The sequence below is a fragment of the Crocodylus porosus genome, unplaced genomic scaffold (assembly GCF_001723895.1).
Source record: "Crocodylus porosus isolate Cpor-Errol unplaced genomic scaffold, CroPor_comp1, whole genome shotgun sequence".
Classification (NCBI taxonomy): Eukaryota; Metazoa; Chordata; order Crocodylia; family Crocodylidae; genus Crocodylus; species Crocodylus porosus.
This window is the reverse complement of record NW_017728948.1, coordinates 78,740,633-78,760,865: the sequence shown is the minus strand read 5'-3', so window position 1 is coordinate 78,760,865 and position 20,233 is coordinate 78,740,633. Positions and strand designations below refer to the sequence as shown.

Below are 20,233 nucleotides of genomic sequence, written 5' to 3'. Positions count from 1 at the left end.
TTTTTGGCTGCATACTCAAGGTATTTTAAATTCTTTAGCATGCTCAGAGCTATATGCCCTCCCTGCTCACAACAGACGTTTAAAAGCAGAAGTCGGATAACACAATTTTAGTACTTACTGCTATAATCACCGTATCCATAGTAGTTGTTGTAACCAGTGTAGTCATATCCTCCATAGCCACCATACCCTTGACTATTGTAGCCATAGCTGCCATACCCCTGATTCCAGTAGTTGCTATATCCCTGGTTCCAGTTTTGACTGGGGCCTGCAGCACAAGTTACTAAATGTGAGAATATTGAAACACTCATCTCATGCTAAAACAAGTAGGTTGAAGTTAAGCATGAACTTACCACCACCTCTCCCGCGAGCTCGTCCAACAAATCCACCTCTACTTCCCCACTGCTGCTGCTGCTGATATTGTTCCTTTGACATGGCTACTTTTATTTCGCACTAAAAAGAAAGGAAAGTCAGAGCCAGAATCTATTAATGAGAAGAAAAAAAGTCTTTAACAATTTTAAGCAACCAATAAGTTATTAAGAAAAAAAAATATGAGATGAGTGGAGAATTTAGAGTCAACTGTACCGAATAAAAATCCAATGTGTCTGCAACCTAAACAGTGGATCTATACATTTGTAGAAGGAAAAAACAGTGATATCACTTTTGCTAGGTGACAACAACTCTCAAAGAATTGTTTCCATTTCATTCTTCATCTGAATTTCAAGCCCGAGAATAGGGGCAGGCAATTATATTGGGCGGAGAGCAATTTACTGAGTTTTGACAAGCCATCAAGGACCTCATGACAGACAGCCCATGCCATTGCCCCAACCCTGCCAGAGGGCCCCCAGCTGCCAGGGCTACCAGGCTGGGGACTGGAGTCTGCAACCACCTGAGCCTGGGCTGCTGCATCATAGTAGTATAAAGCCCAGCTCCCCACTCCCCACAGGCAGCATGGCCAGGCTTGGGCTCTGCAGCCCGGCACATGGAATCTGGTGCAGCAGGGCAGAGGGGGGGGGAGGGGGGAGAAGGAAGCTTATTACCATCACTAGGAGCTCTGCACCACCATGGTGAGGTGCCCCCAGCCTGCCTGGCAGCAGCCAAGGGCACAACCACATGCCATTGCTGCAAAGCAGCCAGGGGGTGCTTCACCAGGGTGGAAAAAGGGCTCATGTTGGCTGTAATGAGCTTTCCCATGCCATCGTGCTACTGCAGGTCCCACCTACCAATCTGCAGAGACACCCCTGCCCCCAATCCCTCTGTCCTTCACTATGTGGGCTTCAACTCCTACCCCGACTCACCTATGGGAGCTGTTCTCAGGCTGTGGGCTAGCCATGCACATATGTATGTATGCATAAGCTCTTGGTACCCCCTGCTGATCACCCTTCTCTCAGTCCCACAAGCCCCTTGCAGGCTGGAATTCTGCCAACCTGCATGGGGAAACCCACCATTTTCTGTTTTTCCTCCTTTAAAGGAGAAAATCTAGGTTTTAATTGCTTTTTTTGTAGCAAGTGGAAAACCCAGATTCCCAATCATCAATAAATCACACAAGTGACAGAGCTTCTGAACTACAGCAGTTTAGCATCCAATTAAATAAATTTTTATGTCACTTCAGTACTGTTCTAATAACCATGTAAGAACATGAGGGTGAAAATTTTATCCCGAAGAAAGCATCCCATGTCCGTGAACAATTAAGCCAAGATGCAAGTATGTGATAGCAGTTGGCCAGCATAAAGCAATGCAAGCCATTCCAGAAGTGCAGATAAAGCTTAGGTGATACCCAGAGTAAGGAGGGCAAGCAAGGTTGCAGAGAAGAAATTTTAAGGGAATTCTTGATGGAACTGTAACCACCTCTGAAAGATGCAGGAACTTGCAAGAAAGGAAGTGAGAGCTTGAAGTCTCACATATGTTTAGCAGGGAAAAATGGTGCACTGAGCCCTGCCAGTGGGAATCCTGGGCCATGGGAAAACATGTTGTTGCAAAGCCCCTGAAAGAAGGAGGATGACTATTGTGTTTGAGGCCAGGAACTTAACAAGGAAGACAGAAAAGTGAAGGAGTTAGAATCCCACGTCCACGGGGAAAAAAAGAGAGGTACCTAAAACACACGTCATGATTCCTAGAACATTTTTTGCCTCTGTAGCAACATGGCCAAAAGGTGCCTCACCATGGCTAGCCTACACACCGTCTCAGGACTACTCCCTAAATTAAAGCAACTATTTATGACATTCACATATAGAAAATTATCTGGTCCGTTACTTTAAGCAGTTGTAGGACTCCTTAACTAAGAAGTTTCAGCATACCTTACTGAGCCCAACATTGTGGTATTTCTTTTCCATTATTTTCTTTACTGGTTCTTCCTCCTTAAAAGTAATAAAGCAGAATCCACGCCTTTTATTGGTTTTGTTGTCCATGGGGAGCTCTATAGATTCCACCTGGTGGTAAAAACAAAACCCCCCCTCAGTTTATTTGAACAACTCTGTACATCAAATGATCACATTTACTTTCACGAAACTCACACAAGCTAACCAGCTTGCCAAGTAAGACATTTCCATGGCTAGGTGTACATTTATACCACTACATGTACTATAGCCCTGGAGTCCGAAACAAAGAAGTGAGCTCTGACAGTCTGCCACCTTCCAGAGGGTGGCTGCGTGGGCAGTGGCCAAGGCCGTCCTCAAACCTGTCCCTGTTACCCCCTTCCTCCCCAACTGGAGGGGAAGATGATGAATAATGGAAGAGCAGAGCCACTGTAAGATGCTGGGGGAGCAAGGGACCCCCCCAACCTTAGCACTACATGCAACTCTATAAACATTAGAAATGGGATAACAAAAAACATAGCACCACAGAGAAATTCCTATTTTTGAAAGAAATATTTCAGTCACACAAAGGGTGGGATGCATATCTGTACATATGCTTTTTGTAGCGCTACAAATTACATCCATCCATCTATGGCCTACATATACTTTAGACGTTTTTGCGGTCATCAAAAGAAACTGTGTGTTATGCAATCTTTTGCTTATGTTCAGATACAACTTACTAAAATCTATCCAATACATAAGTCACAAAAGGGAATTTCCTTCACCATACTTATCAGTTTTTTGGAGTAAGGATTCAGATTCATAGGAAAGCATTACAGCACATCAAACCACTAGTTAAGAAAGAAGCATCTATCTTCCTTCATAAGAGTACCTGAATAAATACAGTACCCAAAGAATGTTTATATTGCACCTGAAACTTACTTCCAACTTGACCTTAATCTTGTTAGAACAATTACAGATATCAAAAGTTTCATGTTTTTAGGAAGTCTACTTAGCTACTTTTGCTACAGTGAAGTTGTAATTTTCAGCATCTTGATATTTTTATTAACCATATTTCTAAACCCATGTTACAAGAGCAATTTTACAATATTCACTAAATAAGCATACCTAGTTACAAAATGTCTCTTCAACCAAATTACAAGTCCAAATTTTAGCGAGGACAATTATGGTCAGTGGTATATTGCAAACTGAACTGTTTTTAACCAAGTTATAGCATGATCACTTGGTAGCCAGGTTCCCTTACAATTTTATTTATTGCACTAATAATAATTGAAAGCTTCCATTTCCCAGGCTACTGTAAAAGTCGACAGCTACTTAAACCAGCGTTAGAAATGTTACAGGAACTTAGATTGGCCAATACTATATTTACCATGTATTAAAAGACAGAAGAGGAGTATTTTTTCTCCCTTGAATTATTTCAGAGAAGCGAGCAAGAGAATGAGGCCAATTTAAAAATAATTCAGCTACTATGACTAGGTCCCTGTCAGGCAAATAACATTAGCCTCAATAATTTAGAAACGCACATGAAGAGTGCCACTGACAAATTTTAAGTTTCAAGGCCAACAACCCTTAAAAAGGAAGTAGATTAAATCAACTGTTACCTACCTCCCCAAAACCTCCGAAATACTCCCTTATTTTCTCCTCAGGTGTGTCTGGAGATAGGCCACCAACAAAAATCTTTTTAACAGGTTCTTTCGTTTTCATGGCTTTAGCTCTTTTAGGATCAATCACTTTTCCATTCAGTTTGTGTTCTTTCTGGTCCATCACCTATGAAAAGTTGAAGTTCAAAAAAAAAAAAAAATGTTGGTTTTAGCCACAATTCAAAACTAGATTTTTTAGGCATCATCATTATTTTTACCGCAGGAGCATAGCCTTACAGTAAGGCATAATTATGGAGTACATTTTTTGAGTGGGGTAACTTACTGTGCAAAGCCAAACAGAAGATATACAATATAGACCTTTTTTCCTATTGCATATTTCTTCCCAGGAAGCTCCTAAGAATCACAATGGCTCTAAACCACATAAGATAATTAAAAGGACCTATTTTAAAAATAACACTCTAAAGAAAGTTAAAAAAACCCAAAACAAACCATAGAAGAAAATCTGTTGATATATCACCACCTATGTAGTTCATGTAAGGATCAAGTGTCCTTAGTAAGCAATTCAGGCTAAAATAACAGATATCCAAGATATTTTTGTATAATTGCTACAATTACTGTAGCATTTAAGGATGACATGCTGTGATACAGCACCTTTCAAACAAACCTGAAACATTACTTCCAAAAATACTGCTCCCTGCATTTGAGTTCTATAGGTCATCCAAAAAGTTGAGGGGAGGGGCAGACAAAAAACAACCCCCCCCACCACACATCTCAAAGTTGTATCTTTCTATAGCTCTTGTAGACAAAAAATGTGAATACTCCACCTTATCTACACTTTCAGATTCTTTAAACAGTACAAAGCCAAAACCTCTCGATCGCCCTGTGATAGGATCCAACTTCAGAGTGCAGTCTACGACTTCACCAAATTTTGAGAAGTAGTCTTTCAGATCTTTCTTTGTAGTGTCCCAGCTAAGGCCTCCAATGAACATTTTTCTGTGAAGACAAAGAATGTTTACATGTTAGAACTGGCCAAGTATAGGACAAATAAGATACCAAAAGCTCATTTTTCAACTGAAGAACTTTCTAAGGCATTCTATATTTATATTGGAACATTTCAAGAAACTATGCCATACAAACAGATATACCCCAAACAGTCAATGTAGAGGTGACAATTCACACTTGCGTCTCACTAATTTATTTTGCCAGTCCTGAAAATCTAAAAATAAGAAGGAATATTTCTGGTCTCATACATTCCTATGAATGAAGATCCTTCCTACAGGCCAAATTCTGTTTGATTTAACTTGTGTCATGAGTGGGTCTGCACAAGATAAATTGAGCTGTCATCTTCACCCAAAATATTTTTCAGAGTAGATGGCCACCACAAAAAGAGATTACACATCAATGCGTAAATACCAATTCATGGTTTTGCCACGGGAATAGGAAGCATTGGAAAATGAGTCTAAAGTACTCATACCAAGAGTAATGATGATAACTTTTTAAATCATGTACTGGGATTAAGCAATGGACATGCCCCATCCACCTCAAAAAACCCAAACAAACAATAAGTTGCAAATCCAACCTTTTTCCAGTAAGTGATCCTGCAAATTAATGCGGGAATCTTCAACCAGGTTTGATTTTTATATTAATTATAAATATGAAGATAAATTAGGAGTCAAAAATCAAGTCACTCACCCAACACAAGGTACTGAGAAAAAGGTACCAAAGTCAAATATCCTGGCTCCTAAAAAGGAAGCATTACTTTATACTTTGTATCAAATTTAAGTTACCCTGGGAACAGAATCTTCCTAAAGCTACTGTACAAGTCTTCCTCATACCTACTCAAGGAAAAATTCATTTTAAAAGAGTTCTCTGAAGTTCTGGCATAAAAAAGGGTAAGAGAGACCTTGCCAAATTGGAGGACTGGACCAAAAGAAATCTCATGAGGTTCAACAAGGACAAGTGCAAAATCCTGCACTTAGGATGGAAAAATCCCATGAACAAGTACATGGCCAACTGGCTAAGCAGCAGCTCTGCAGAAGAGGACCTGGGGGTTACAGTGGACAATAAACTGAATATGAGTCAGTGTGTCCTTGTTGCAAAGAACACTAGTAGCATACTGGGTTGCATTAGTAGGAGTGTTGAAAGAAGACTGAGGGAAGTGATTATTCCCCTTCATTCCACACTGGTGAGGCCACATCTAGAGTCCTGTGACCAGCTTTGGGCCCCCAACTACAGAAGAGATGTAGACAAATTGGAAAGTCCAACAGAGGGCAAAAATGCTTAGAGGGCTGCAATACACAACTGAAGACAGGCTGAAGGAACAAGGTTTATTTAGTCTGGAGAAGAAAAGGACTGGTTGGGGTGGGGGCGTTAATAACAGCCTTCAACTATATCTGAAGGGCGATTCCAAAGAGGATGGAACTAGACTGTTTTCAGTGGTGGCAGATAACAGAAAAAGGAGCAATGGGCTCAAGTTACAGCACGGAAAGTGTAAGTTGAATATTAGGAAAAAAAACTCTCACTAGGAGGGTGATAAAGCAGTGGGTTACTTAGAGGTGGTGGAATCTCCATCCTTGGAGGCTTTTAAAACCTGGCTAGACAAAGCCTTGGCTGCGATGATCTAGTTGGGGCTGGTCCTGCAGGGGGTTAGATTAGATGACCTCCTGAGGTCTGTTCAACCCCTGATTTTCTATGATTTTAAAACCTCATCCACAAGAAAGTTATCCTTAACCAAGTAGGCATTCATCAGCAGAAATACAGGAGTGAGAACTTTAATTAAAAATCCCAAACCAAGTGAAAAAATAATCACAAGTCAAAATTTAAGTTGAATTTTTAAAGGAAAAAAAATATGGTTTTAAATATTGCTCTCTGTTTTCAGCTTTATAAAAGCTACTGCAGAACAGGAAGGCTTTCAAGACAGACCTGTAGCACTGAAATAACCTTCATCCACTGAGCCTCTCCCCTGCTCTAAGCACCGAGTCTTCCCTCCATATCCTAACACCCCAATGCATTTTAGATTAGGAAATTGTAACTTAACTGAAAACCCCGAGCTATGGTTTGGTGACCCTGTAGACCATATTCAGCCCTCAAACCATGTTATCTGGACTACAGTTCTTTTTACAGGCCCAGAAATTTGGTGGCAGGAGAGTAGTGGCAGCATTAATTGCTAGGGGTGTGCACATATATCAGTTGCCCATTGGATCAGCACCAATAAGGGGGAAGTGACATTATCAGCCATCAGCTTTTTTTTGGGCATTGTAGCCAATGTCTATCGATAATTATGGCTTTTGGCCAGGGCCCCTGGATGCCCATGTTCCCTCACAAATTGGCAGGTTTCTCCTTACAGCAGTCTCATCTGCAAGGGGTCCTAGTCAGGGCTGCTGGGAGCGAGCAGGGCAGAGCAAGCTACGTTCTTCATATTGCCTGGCATGCATGCAGCCAAGAATACAGCTAGGCAGCATAGACAACAGCTCCCAGCAGTAAGTCTATGGAGGGGAAGGGGAGTTGGGGGGGGGGGTAAGATTGAGACCCCCTACAGTGGGAGGCTGCCAGGCACCCTCTGACCACCTGGCTGCAGTGAGGGTGACAATTTGTGCACTCAGCTGCTGGGCAGGCAGGAGGCATGCAGCTGGAGCAGGGCTCCCAGGGCAAAGGCAACAGGACAGAGATCCCCAAGCCCATAGTGGGTAGCTTGCATCCACCCTCCTCCCACTGGGCTCTGCTCAAAGCGTCCCTGCACTTAAAAAGGTGCAACAGCTCTTGAACTAAAGCTCATTTGGTAAGCTTTAATTCAAAACACCCCCGCTGCCATTTTTAAGGGTCAGGACACCAATAAAGTGATGCAGGAGGCTGCTGAAGTACAGACAAAAGAAAAAAAAAGTTTGTCAGTACTTTAAAATGCCTTGCATCATTACTAATTATCGGTTATTGGATTGACATCAGCCAATATGGTTGCTTAAGAATCAGCTACCAGTACTGGCTAAAAAAAAAGTCTTTATCGGTGCACATCTATTAATTGCTGTTCCCTTGCTGCCAAGTTTCTAGACCTATAAGGAGCCCTACAGGCAAATGACGCAGTCTGCTGTAGCAGATCATACTGGCATGTGGAGCTGGGCCAGTGCACTAGATCACACCCACAGACCAACCTCACACCCATAGGGCTTGAAGGTGGAACACCACTGCTTTAAGAGAAAAATACATTACTTCCATTTCACAATACTGGAGACTGCCAACATCAATGACTCCACCACCGTGAATCCTGACAATGTGTTGTGTACAAAAGGTGTTAAACAAGGTCCTGGCAACTATACTAGAAGCATAAAGTCAGGAAGCACTTAATTTGAAAAGATCAAGAAATTCAGTATTTTTAGAATGTACACTTATTTTCCTTAAGATACTTTAGAACCACTTGGTTTCAATGGCTAGTTGGAGAGACTTTAAAGAAATATAGCATACCTATTGGCAAATCAGTGACGAATTCAAGTTAAATTTAACTTAATAACCACAGGTAAAATCATGCTTGTGATGTAAGTTTGATTAAGCTTTTACTGCTATGAAGAGAGTCAGCAGTGGTGTGTTTTTTAATTTATATTCAAAGCTTTAGCTTGCTTCATAACAAGCATTGTCTGATGTCTTCAGAAAATTAAGAGCCGACTTTACAGGACATGCTTAAGTTAGGCAGTTATCCAAGACAACTTTTCTCACAACAAATTCACTAAGACATGTATTTTTCAGGGGAATTTAAAATAAAAAGTGAATTTTGAAAGAACCTAATTTCATTGGACTCAAAACTGGAAAAATGAAACCAACATTTAAAAAGAGTCAGCAGCACAGCATGATACCCTTTAGCAACACCAAGTTGGGACTTTATCTTTCCCTTTTATATTTGTGGAAAAACAATGATATATTGTGTTCCAAAAAAGTCTTCCTACACTGTAGTTACATCATCACAGATTATAAAAAATGATGCTACATGTAGGATTAAGCATATAAATGACAGCATCCAATACACAAATTTTATAGTTTTGCAGTCAATCCTATTAGATTCAGATTTAAGCACTAATCATCAAGAATTGTTCAGGGGATTTATGGCTGACAGTAGCCTAAACCACTCAGATGTCACCCCCACTCCACTCTTCTGAATGTCCTATCATCAAAGGCTTTGATCGTTTAGAATTAAAAATAATTTAACCCTTCTCCTTGCCATGGACTTGTCAACTCACAAGGAAGAGGGAAGAATTTGGACAATTAGAGAATTAATAAAAGTAACTGATCAAAATTAAAATTTTTAACCACGCATTAGGATTGTTTTTTTTAAATATACTTAACACTGTGCAGTCATCATCACTACCTATAAAGCACAGATGCTGAAGTGTCTAAACAAATCAGAACTGAAGAGCCAACAGCAACCATAAAGTTAAGCTAGCAAACAGTCCACAGTATTACAGGGAACCAGTCTAAAACAGTAACATGGCAAATCTAAAACAGTAACAGCAGAATGGAAGTTCACAGCTCAGGGATACATCTCAATAATACCTCCTACTGCTGGAAATGGGCACACTGTAGTAGCACACAGTAATACAGCTCCAAAACCAAAGGCTACTGTAGTTTTCTGAGTTTACATCAGCTCCAGTAAATTGTACTTGTCAGACCATCCAAAGCCACTAATGTCTCCAAACTGCACTGTCTGACTATCCCAAACTCCTAAATAAAAGCACCCAGATTTTCAAAGTCGCTGAGCAGTCATCACTAAGTAAGAACTACCCAGAAGTCAAAACTCCGGAAGTCAGGTAAGTTACTGCCTATCAAACAGAATATAATGGAATATCTACATTAACCACATTTTCTTCTTCCTAATTTGTGCATTGCTAACCTATTTCTAATCCTATTCTCAATATAAGAGAAATTTAAAATGTCAAGTTTAAGCACTTTTGAATAGTATTTTAAAGGTATTTAACTTAGAAGTCTGTAGGCTAAGCTTTTTGGAACAGCTAGTGGGGATTTAGATACACTGTCTTTCAAAGATACAGAAAAATAATGTGCAAGAAGAACAACAGGTAAAAGCTCAATTTATATTAAAATGCAAGCCCCACAAAATAAATTTGGACTCCAAGTAAACAAGGTGCATTCAGACTCATGCACCATAAACCACCAGTAGGGTGCTGCAAAGAACTTGTGAACAACTGTTTATACAGCAGGAGAAAGATTCCATCACACCGTTTTGGCTGGGTTGTCAGCAAAGCTAACAAGTAGTAAATTCTTGTTTTGGTCAACAAAATAAAGCAGAAGCAAATGAAAAGAGTGCAGTAGCATTAAGCTTAACAAAAATAAAACAGTTAACACAAAAGCAAAACTGCAAAGAGCCATTTCATCCTGAGAAGGAAGAGAATCAGAGACTATTACTAGTAATTTTGCTGTTGGCCTTATTTTCTGACTGAAGTTTCTGGAACCTTACTACTGTTACAGGAAACAATAAAGCTTTAAAAGAACCCAGCCCTTTTGGAGCAGATTCCCTTTACCATTAAAAGGAGTCCTAACAAGCTGTGTAAAAGCCAGATTTTGAAGTAGTAGCAACCTGAGCAAAGAACTTTCCTGACAGGGGACCAAAAGCAGTTGCTGGCCCACTGAAGTCCACCTGAGAGCAAGATACATTAACACCACACCATTGGCCGGAAAACTAAAGGGATGCCGGTAAACTGGAGTCCAGTACAGCTGCTAAGCGGACTTAGCAGGTCCTGACCTAGGTCCCAGGCTGTCAGCTGCAAACTAGCCCCACCCCAAAGGTCCGCTCTACAACAGCAGGTTCCAGGAACTTTCTCGCCACTACAGGAGCAGCAACTAAGGACAACCCAGGCCTTCCCCCTACCCAACAAGGCTCCCACCACCATACGCTGGGAAAAAAAGCGGCTGCTACCTGCAACATGCCATTGTTTACTACGCAGAGTCTCCCTCTGCCACCTGGCACAGGACCACTTAGACAACCCCCCAGCACCGGCAGCCCAGGAGGGTCCCCCTAAGGCAGGGCCTAAAATGACAAGCCGGGCCCGGCTAACACCACCCCCGCCCTGTCTAAACAGGCTGCCCCCGCGCTCCCCACCTTCACTGCAGCTCAGGCAGCCGCCTCCACACGGGCAACAAACCCGAGCCTTTGGGGGGGGGGGGAAATGAGGGGAGCGCGCGTAGAAAGGCATCTCCAAAAGAGCGGGCGGGGGGTACCCGGCCCCGCTACAGGCACGGCAGGAAGTGGTTCGGTGGGCGCGGGAAAAGGGAAGCTAGGGCAGGTGCTGGAGGAGGAGCGCCACCGGGGTGACAGAAGGAACAGGGTATCACACACGGGCACAGACACCCAGCCCCGCGCTCACCCTTCGTCCTCCTCGTTCTTGCTCGCGTCAATCTTGGCTCCTTCCGACTCGATCCCGCCGCCACCACCACCGCCGCCGCCCTCCGCGCTAGCCCCCGCCGCCCCCTCCGGCTGCTCCGCCTGCTCCGAGCCACCCCCAGCCCCGGCTCCAGCCGCCGCCGAGTCCGGCCCGAACTGCTGTTCCGCCATGGCGGCGCCGAGACGCGCCGGGCCCGAGCCCGAGCCCGGACGCCCGCTCCCGCCTGCTGGCCACTGGCGTCGCCAAGCTCCCGAACCGCCTCCGAGCCGCTTTAATGGCGCCGCCGCGGACCCAACCTAAAATGGCGGGCGGAAGGAACGCCGCGGGAGTCACGTGACCCCGGGGCCCGCTCGCAGAGCGGCCTCCACCGCCACCCCCTCCCGTGAGCCGCCGGGCTCGGGGACCATAAAGAGAGCCGGCGTCGGAGGTAGAGCGGCAGCAGGTTCATAGAGAGGAATGGGAAGAGCGTCTCCCTCCTTCGCGGGAAAACACAGGCACCCCCACCCAGTGGCCCTGGGTCACGTGATGGCGCGGGCTGCAGGCGCGGCCTCTGGTCTGTCGTAGGCGGTGCGCAGCTACGGACCCCCACGGCCTGGTGCCAAGGCCGAAAGGCCCCGGGGCAGCGCGCGCTGCTCTGGCCCAGCTCTGTGGTCTGTGCAATAAAAGCTCCCGCCCCAAACAAGTCTTGCTCTTCCGCGCCCAGGGGCAGCTGCGCGCAGAGCTGGGGTTCACCGGCCCCTGGGTTCGTCTTGCCCCCTCTCCATGTGTACCTGTAGGGCCTAGAGAGCATGAGGGAGGATATCCAGCCCGGGCCGGACAGCAAGAAGCTGGGGGAAGGAGACACTAAACGGCCCTGCAAGACGCTGCCTAACAGTATCGCACTGAGCTTGCCAGCTGCTGCCCGACCTGCCAAAGAGGCACAGAGCATAGCCCCAGCCTCTTCTCCGAGGACAGCCGTACTGAAGGTTTTCCTAGAGAATGTCATTTATAACAGTGGTCTCCGAAGTGCAGTGCATGCACCCCAGGGGTTGCGCAAAACAATCCATGGGGGTGCAGGAAAATATTAGAACTTCTCTTTGTATAAATATACAGATACTAGGGGTGCACGCTCAAAAAATTTTTACCGATAGGGGTGCGCAAATATAAATATACATATATTGGTGTGCTCAAAATTTTTTTACTGATATCTCTGACTCCCATGCTCACTAGTGACTGATGCACCTTTCCTCCAAAAATTTGTCCAGTCCTTTTTTTAAGTCTGCTTAAGCTAGCTTCCACATGTCTGGTGGCACACAACAAGTTCCACACTTGAAATATATGCTGTCTAAAAAAAGAACTTCCTTTTGTGTTAGATTTAAACTTGCTACCTACTAGTTTCATTTTGTAAATCTTAGTTCTTGTGGTTTCTTAAATTAGCTACCATTCACTAGCAGGAATTATGCTGCTGCAGGGAGAAGAAGTCTATAGGATTTATTTTGTTTCTTCCAAGAACTTAAAAAAAAATTAGACCAGTAACGGAAAACAATCCCATAGTTAATTGTTTAGCCACCTTTATTTGTGCCAGCTGCCTTATTTTAAGTACAGGGAAAACAACTGTGTTTACCCAGTCAATATACACCTACATTTTACTCTACCTTGTTATTTAGACAAATCCAAATATAAATACAAAACAAGTAAGCAAACATTAGAAATGAGAAGCAAGTACAAATTGTATAAGGAAAAAAAAAAAGCTTAAAAAAGAGAGAATAGAAATGTACAGAATTATTATTTTAAATTAGATCAAAAGAAAACTGAACAGGAAAAACTGGGCCTGTGCAGAATTCAGGATTATTTTTTTTAACACAGTAAGTATGCCACTGAATTGAATCAAGAGGGCTTAGAACAAATCAATTTTCCCAGGTGAGATTTCTATGGTCTCCCAAAATGGCAATTAATATTAAGACCTAAACTTGTGAGCATCTAGCAACAGGGACTGTATTTATTAGGATTAATTATGCTTTGTTACCTGCATGCATAATGTGCTTAACAGAGAACAGAATAGGTCCTTTTGTATGCATTACCTTGTTTTACATTTCCAAGAACAAGTGAAAACTTTAACACCACCTAGCCCAATTACACATTATATAACCTTATTTCTTTGATTTTCAAAGAAATGATTCCCATAAACACTCTGACCATGAAGGCATGCTTAAGAGCCCCACATTCAGGTAGTTTGTAGTAGTCCTGTATAAGATAGTGGACTTTTAAGTAGATTATTAACCTGTTAGTGTATGGTCACAGTCCTATCTATAGCACTTTTAATGAAAGATATACAGTAATATTTACAACAGTGACACTCAACCTGTTGGGGCATGACACACCCCTTTGTACCTTTTGTGAATTGAAAAAGTAGCACTCAATTTCAAAAAAATTAATTTATATTACCTCTTTTGTAGGAGGTGCCAGGCAAAGGGGATGGGGGGGGTTGGCCAGGCAGGGGCAAACTTAAGCCTGCACTTATCTGCTTCCACCTTGAGGTACCTTTCAAAGCATCTGGCAGCAAAAGGCATCACTGTATTCTAGTTGTAAATCACTGATTTAAAACAAGCCCTTTAAAAATACATTAGGTGAAAGTTACCATTTAGCTCAAATGAAAGGATAGGCAACCAAAAGGTTGCACCATGAAATAACAGAATTGGAAACCCAATAGCAATAGCTCAAAATCAACCAAATTACTGATAGTTCAGTGTTTGTGTAAAACTGTTAGCAGCAGGGCATCAGGATTATAGAACATATTATATTGTAATGCAAATAAAATTTTGATATATGATTCAGATGTCCATTGACATGCATGAGGGAGCAGGCAGCAACTTTTTACCAGCCATTACTTACAGCTAGTGTCATACAGAATGTTTTGTTGCATCTTACCCAAATCAAGTTTGGCAATTTTACAGGCCTTATCTACCACTCTTCACTACCATACAGTAGCAACATTTGAAAACACAGAAATAAAGAAATTCCTATAGTCTTGCCTATTACTTTCCATTGCTAGCTGTACTAGAGCTGTACCAGATGCTCAACCTATGGAGGGGGGGTGGAAAACAGACATGCACATGGACTACAATAGCAAAACTGGACACTTCCAACACCCTCTACCCATTCGGAAACAGCACTTTAAAAAACCTAAGGGGGAAAAAAAGTGTTACAGGAGCCTTCCAGGAAGCCCATTCTTTTTGGGTTCATGGCTTGCCATCTTGGTTTGTGCACATTGTAATTTGGACCCTTCAATACTAGCTCCTTGTCTGTCTTCCACAGATAGGCCTGTTTTAAGATGCACAGCTGTTTGTTTTGTACAAACTCCTTTTACTCTAGGAAGTTGATGCACTGCTAGGAGTGATTTTCTTTCTTGCCCCTTGAACCAATTAAACTTCCCACAATCGGGCTTAGTGGCTTATTCTGACACACTATTTTTCAGACCTTATCAGAATTCATTAGGGGAAAAACACATGCATATCCACCTCCATCTCTTTCCCCAACACTGGTTAGTTTTCCAGCAAATAAAGTTCTCAAAAGAAGATCAAGACAGAGCTGTGAAAGCAATACTAGTTCTACCTCTGTTCATTATGAAACTTTGGATAAGGACTTTTTCCAGGTAAAAGTCTGTCTGTCTCTTGTGTATGGAAGATTATAAGATTTACTTCATAACTATTTTATTTTTTTCAAACTGTAAAATAGCTGTAAATGACTAATTTCAGTAAGTCTTAGGGGTTTTTTTTATTTTTTTATTTTTTTTAAAAGGACAACTAAGCTCAGGGTATGCAGAGTAAGTTAGTGCCCAGAGGATGTTGAAGGCACTTGTAGAAGGGGAGATCATCTTTATTCAAACATTATCATTAATCCTCTGGAAAAAACTTAATCTCCATTAGATTCTTATGAGTAGTACCTTGAAATAAAGTGGTGCTGACATAGGAAGACAAATCACATAAGTAAGCATTTATTAGAGAATCAATAAACATGAAATTATACAAATAAATTTTGTATAAACACAAATCCACATTGTGTCATAACACGAATGGCAAAAGGACAAAATAAAAGCCATAAAGAAAAACTAGTCAGCCGCTATGTACAGTTGGACACAATTGTGTCTACACTAAAAAGTCTTTTACAAAATTAGTCATCTCGTCACGAAGACCACCCTCCATTCAGTGTCGATTTTCTGCAAGATGGCTTTGCTGTATCATCTTCTCCACCTAAAAACCAAGACAAAATAAATATCAGATCTGTGCAAGCTTTACAAGAATCGTTAAAAGGTCCATTTTCATGAACTGCTTTAAGTCCTCTATTTATTCCTTTCTTCATTGTTAAAGATCATATGCATATTTAATTTAAAAAAGGTAGTACTGAATGTTTCTGGGTACCCAGTAATTTTTTATCCCCCATACAGCAGTCCAGCCCATTTAGGAACTCATTCCAACGCAATGCATGTTCAAATTAAAGTTAGCAGTTCTTACATTGCATTATTATTAGGCTGTTTGTGTACTTTTCCACTGGAAATAATGCCAATAAAACCATTAAATTATAAAAGCTCTCAGGTGACTAACAACTGTGTGAACACACTGTCAGATGTATCCAATTATAGCAGTCTATGTGCATATGATCTTTAATATTTTTCCAGATTTAAAAGTTCGTTTTGGTTTGCAGATTTCACTATTGGCTATAAAAAGAAAAAAGCAAGCATTAAATCTTAAAGAATGCACACTTAAAATGAGGTTCCACAATTGAAATACAACACTAAACAGAAGACCAAAATGATTAAGCTGTAAAGGCATTTATGTACTTTAACTCCTGTAAAAAACCATTTAAGTTAAGACACTTAATCTTCAAAAAGATTAAAAAAGAAGCCAAAGTCTGAAGTTTTCCACTTTAATCTTTACGCTGGTACATGAAGTTGGAAGAGACCATACCACAGGACAGCGTTTTCTGGTGTATGCCTTGCGCTCTGCCTGCAACGTGCGACCCCAGAGAGACGTGGTCAGGGTGACACACGGCCTGCAATGAAGTTCCCGCTGGCGGGTACAAACAAGGTATAATGTCAGAGTTAGAAGACAACATTCCTGTTTTCCTTAAGTTGTACCCATTTCAGTACTTTACCTGTTAATACTTCTAATAAAAGTTTAATTATTCCTCTAGATCACCTGGTACACAAAACAGAAAAACTCTTAAGTTTTTCTGACATACTAAAGAAGATGAAGTCACATTTTTTACAAAATTAAAGATCTATAGACACTTTAGGCAAAGCGGAGTTTTTTAAAAAAGGGTATTAAAAAAGTTAACAAAGTTTAGTTAAACAAAGAAGTCAAGCTACACAAGAAAAGGCGGTACTATTTTCATTTGTCTATTGATCTTTAAATTAGATTAAAGAAACTGAAGTGGTCCTTGCCCTTATATACACACCTGCTGCTTCAAGTACTGCTTTAATATGGCTGGTAATTGTTTTGGTGATTGCCGCCACCTCGGGATGCCTTTCCGTATGTGCTTTGCTGACCTATAAAGAGAATGGAAAAAAATTTTAAAAATATGTCTGAATTAAGAGAGTTAGAAGCACAAGCTTCCATGCACAGTACTTTTATTTTTTCTGTCACACGCAAATAATTATTACAATTTACTTACCACTGTAATCTGTATATCCTGGTCCATAGCTATAGTTTCCATAGTTGTACCCAGGATAATCATATCCACCATAACCACTGTAGTTTTGATCACTGTAAGTACTGTTGTAGTTGCCATACCCTTGATCATAGTAGTTATTAAATCCTTGATTCCAGCTTTGTCCCTGACCTAAAGAAGTACAGCAATTATACACTGTAGTTCCACTTCCTACATTCTATCCCTCCCAAGAAAAGTAGCAAGCAATCTACTACAACAACAAAATGTAGCCCTGATCTGTAATGGCTATGTGGAAAAGTCCTGTCACTTTGCAAAGCATCTAATGCTTTTGCAAGCACATGAGCAGCACAAAAAATATGCAATATTCCAAAACACCTTGCTTCAAAAGTGTCACATGAGTTGCAAATGTTGGTGACTTTGGTTAAACTGCTGAAAAAAAAAAAAAAAAAAAAGTGGAGAGATGGCACACTGTCCTATTCATAAAAAAACCCCAAAACCCAAAAACGCTGGCAAGACAACTCTTGTCCCAACATTCATATACATTGTGTGTAACTGGAAACATTCCCCCCCCACCCCCCCATCAACAGATCATTATTACCCCCTTTCCACATTACCTGGATCACCATGGATAAAAAACTTTGAAGATACCATCTACCTTTATTTTGTAACTATACCTTTTAAAAGGAACCACCACTAAATTCAGAAATTTGCACTCATATAAATCTCAACACAAGTAATCAAGTCTTCAGTTCACATCTGAGTAGCTGTGAAAACAACCTAAACTAGCTTTTATAAATTTAAAAGTCAACTTGAGTCCCAAGAAGTTTAGTTTCCACACCTTGTTTACCCTGCTCATGTTTGTTTTGGAGCAACCTAACAAACTAAAACCAAGCATGGAGAAGAGCCCTAAACAACTATACACTGAAGCATTTAGAAAGCAATACAATTTCCAACAAACGTACCCCTGCCGCGGCCTCTGCCACCACCTCGTCCACCAGATGAAGCTCCTTTTCCTCCTTTTTGTTGCTGTTGCTGCTGTCTGTATACTTCTTTGGGCTGTGCTACTTTGATCTCGCACTGGAATGAAGACAGGAAAGTTCTTGGCATTTGCATGCAGCTAAAAACCACATAAAACTAAGGATGCTTGTCCAGTACAACAATTGTTACTTGAAAGCTTTGTCAGTTGGACCAAAAATATCCATACCTTTCCAGAACCAATTTGGTGGTATCTGCTTTCCAATAATTTCTTTACTGGCTCTTCATCTGTATAGGTGATGAAACAGAAACCTCTTCTTTCATTAGTCTTTGTATCCATGGGAAGCTCAATGTTTTCAATCTGAAAATAATAATAAAAAAAAAAAATTTGAAGTACATCATTATTTTTTTTTTTTTTACACTGACTCACTGTAGTCTCTCGAGTAGAGAAACATCCATGCCAATAATATAGTTTAAATTAAAACCAAAATCCATTTAACTTCTATTTATATAGCTGAAAACAGAACAAACTATTATTACATTGAAGTGTGGGAATTCCAGTGGAACCCATATGTATGTTGGGGAGCAGAGGAGGCGGCAAGGAAAAAACCACCAAAAAAACACCCTTGCATCACTTCATGAGATACACCACAAGTACCATGGTTAATTTAAACTACTGTACCTCATTCTAGATATTGCTGGCTTATTAAAACTTATGAAAACCATCATTTCATGGAAAGCACAGATTATCCTCTCTCTCCTGAAACTTAAAACAAGTTATCCAACTTATTAATATTGATCATGTTATTAAAAGAGACTCTAGAGCAATCATACTGTACCTCTCCAAAAGCACCAAAGTACTCCTTAATTTGTTCTTCAGATGTGTCTGGACTCAGCCCACCAACAAATACTTTTTTGGGTGGCTCTTTTCCCTTCAGAGCTTTTGCTCTTTTGGGGTCTATTAACTTGCCATCCAACTTGTGTTCCTTAAGCTCCAGAACCTAAAAAGACAATACCCAAGAAAATTTTCAGAAAGTTCAGAAGCAACAAAATTAAGTCTTAGGGTCCCTAAACTGACAGCACATACCTTCTCAACACTGGCAGCATCTTTGAAGAGCACAAACCCAAATCCCCTTGACCGCCCAGTTACTGGATCCGTTTTAATTGTGCAGTCTACGACCTCTCCAAAACGAGAAAGGTATTCAGTCAGATCTTTCTTACTTGTGTCCCAGCTCAGGCCTCCAATAAACATTTTGCTAAAGAAAAAGAGAAGAAAGGTAAGCTTGGAAAATATCAAGTTTGGAAAGACCCAAGCCTATGTGGTAATTCCTCCAGCCATACTAGAGCCAGCAACATACCACTGGATGCATCCACCCCATCTTCAGAGCTTGAGGCTGCCTGCTATACCCATGAGACCTACTTAGATGAAGGGGCAGGACTGACACCAGACACTGGGGGGCATGATGATAGACAATCCCAAGCAAGGCTATAACCCTGGGGCATGCAACTCCCAGCACAAGTACCAGTGTGGCACAGGAAGGTATGCTCCTTGGCATGCATGCTTCCAGTCAGACAATGGGGAAAGTGCTTGCACTGCTGCTGCAGCAAAAAGGATCAGACTCCTTACAGCTTGCTTGGTGCCCACCCCTGGCACACCAACATGTTCCAAGTGGAAGTTGTCAGTGTTTTTGGCACTCTCACAGGTATCGGGGCTCCCCTGCGCACCAATACTGCGAGGGAAGCAGTGCAGGCCCGTGCCCTACCCGTGTGCGCTCACGTGCCCCCAGCGTAGCTCAGAAAACGCGCTCGCCCCGCCCCCTTCCGGGAGGGGGAGGGGGCGGCCTGCCGTGCCCCAATAGGTTGCAGCTGACGTCAGGGGCAGTGATTGGCACGTCGTGGCCCCGCCCCTCGGAAGCCAGGTCAACGGGCTAAGGCACAAAGAGCCCCCCCAGCCAGAGTGGGGGAGGGGATCGCCCACCCCCACCCCGACCCGGCCCGGCTCGTGACAAAGCGCCCCCACCCCGAGGCCGCACGCACCCATCATCCTGCTGGTTCTTGCTGGCGTTGATCTTGGAGCCCTCGGCGAAGTCCTCCGAGCCGCCACCGCCACTCACCTCGGTCACGTCCTCCATGGCGGGCAGGCAGGGACCGACACGCAGTAGCAGAGAGAGGAGGCGCCGCGCAGCCAGAGCCCCGAGCGGCGGAGAAAATGGCGGCGGAAGAGATCCGGGCCCCGCCTGCGCCGGCTTTATATACCCTTAGCGGCAGCCAATCAGCGCGGCGCAACAGGGCGCGAGCCGCAGCGCCCCCTGTGGGCAGC

The 20,233-nt window shown here is 42.3% G+C and overlaps 2 protein-coding genes across 5 annotated transcripts in view; both read right to left on the bottom strand.

The window, feature by feature from the left end:
- The window catches only part of HNRNPD (heterogeneous nuclear ribonucleoprotein D), a 15,836-nt gene extending 4,246 nt beyond the window's left edge, over positions 1-11,590 (bottom strand). The window contains exons 1-6 of one of the 3 annotated variants that reach the window (XR_002104176.1): positions 11,275-11,590; positions 4,738-4,906; positions 3,918-4,079; positions 2,295-2,426; positions 351-450; positions 119-265 (exon numbers count right to left, since the gene is read on the bottom strand). Coding sequence is in view for 2 of the 3 variants with exons in the window: in XM_019552604.1 (XP_019408149.1) it covers positions 119-265; positions 351-450; positions 2,295-2,426; positions 3,918-4,079; positions 4,738-4,906; positions 11,275-11,462 (898 nt within the window). In the remaining variant the exon portion in view is untranslated. Of the gene's footprint in view, positions 1-118; positions 266-350; positions 451-2,294; positions 2,427-3,917; positions 4,080-4,737; positions 4,907-11,009; positions 11,033-11,274 lie in introns of those variants that run through there. The other 2 variants (XM_019552604.1, XM_019552605.1) reach the window with 2 other exon arrangements.
- Positions 11,591-15,243: 3,653 nt separating this feature from the next.
- Positions 15,244-20,143, bottom strand: HNRNPDL (heterogeneous nuclear ribonucleoprotein D like). Of its 2 annotated transcripts, XR_002104177.1 has the most exons (9): positions 19,951-20,143; positions 19,001-19,169; positions 18,753-18,914; positions 18,143-18,274; positions 17,901-18,015; positions 16,942-17,109; positions 16,726-16,816; positions 16,236-16,337; positions 15,244-15,521 (listed from the first exon to the last, which is right to left on the bottom strand). XR_002104177.1 is itself a non-coding variant. In XM_019552606.1 (8 exons), the coding sequence occupies exons 1-7, from the start codon at positions 20,043-20,045 to the stop codon at positions 16,746-16,748; spliced, it is 912 nt and encodes a 303-aa protein (XP_019408151.1). In that variant the 5' UTR covers positions 20,046-20,143; the 3' UTR covers positions 15,244-15,521; positions 16,726-16,745. The 2 variants fall into 2 exon arrangements, 1 of the variants encoding a protein (XP_019408151.1); XM_019552606.1 differs by lacking the exon at positions 16,236-16,337.
- Positions 20,144-20,233: the final 90 nt, after the last annotated feature.

Coding starts and splice junctions, on each gene's coding strand:
- HNRNPDL (XM_019552606.1), bottom strand. CDS start 20,045: ATGGAGGACGTGACCGAGGTGAGTGGCGGTGGCGGCTCGGAGGACTTC. Junction 17,110..17,900: donor TGGCAGAGGCCGCGGCAGGG/GTACGTTTGTTG, acceptor GTACTTCTTTAG/GTCAGGGACAAAGCTGGAAT. Junction 16,817..16,941: donor AGGATATACAGATTACAGTG/GTAAGTAAATTG, acceptor TTCTCTTTATAG/GTCAGCAAAGCACATACGGA.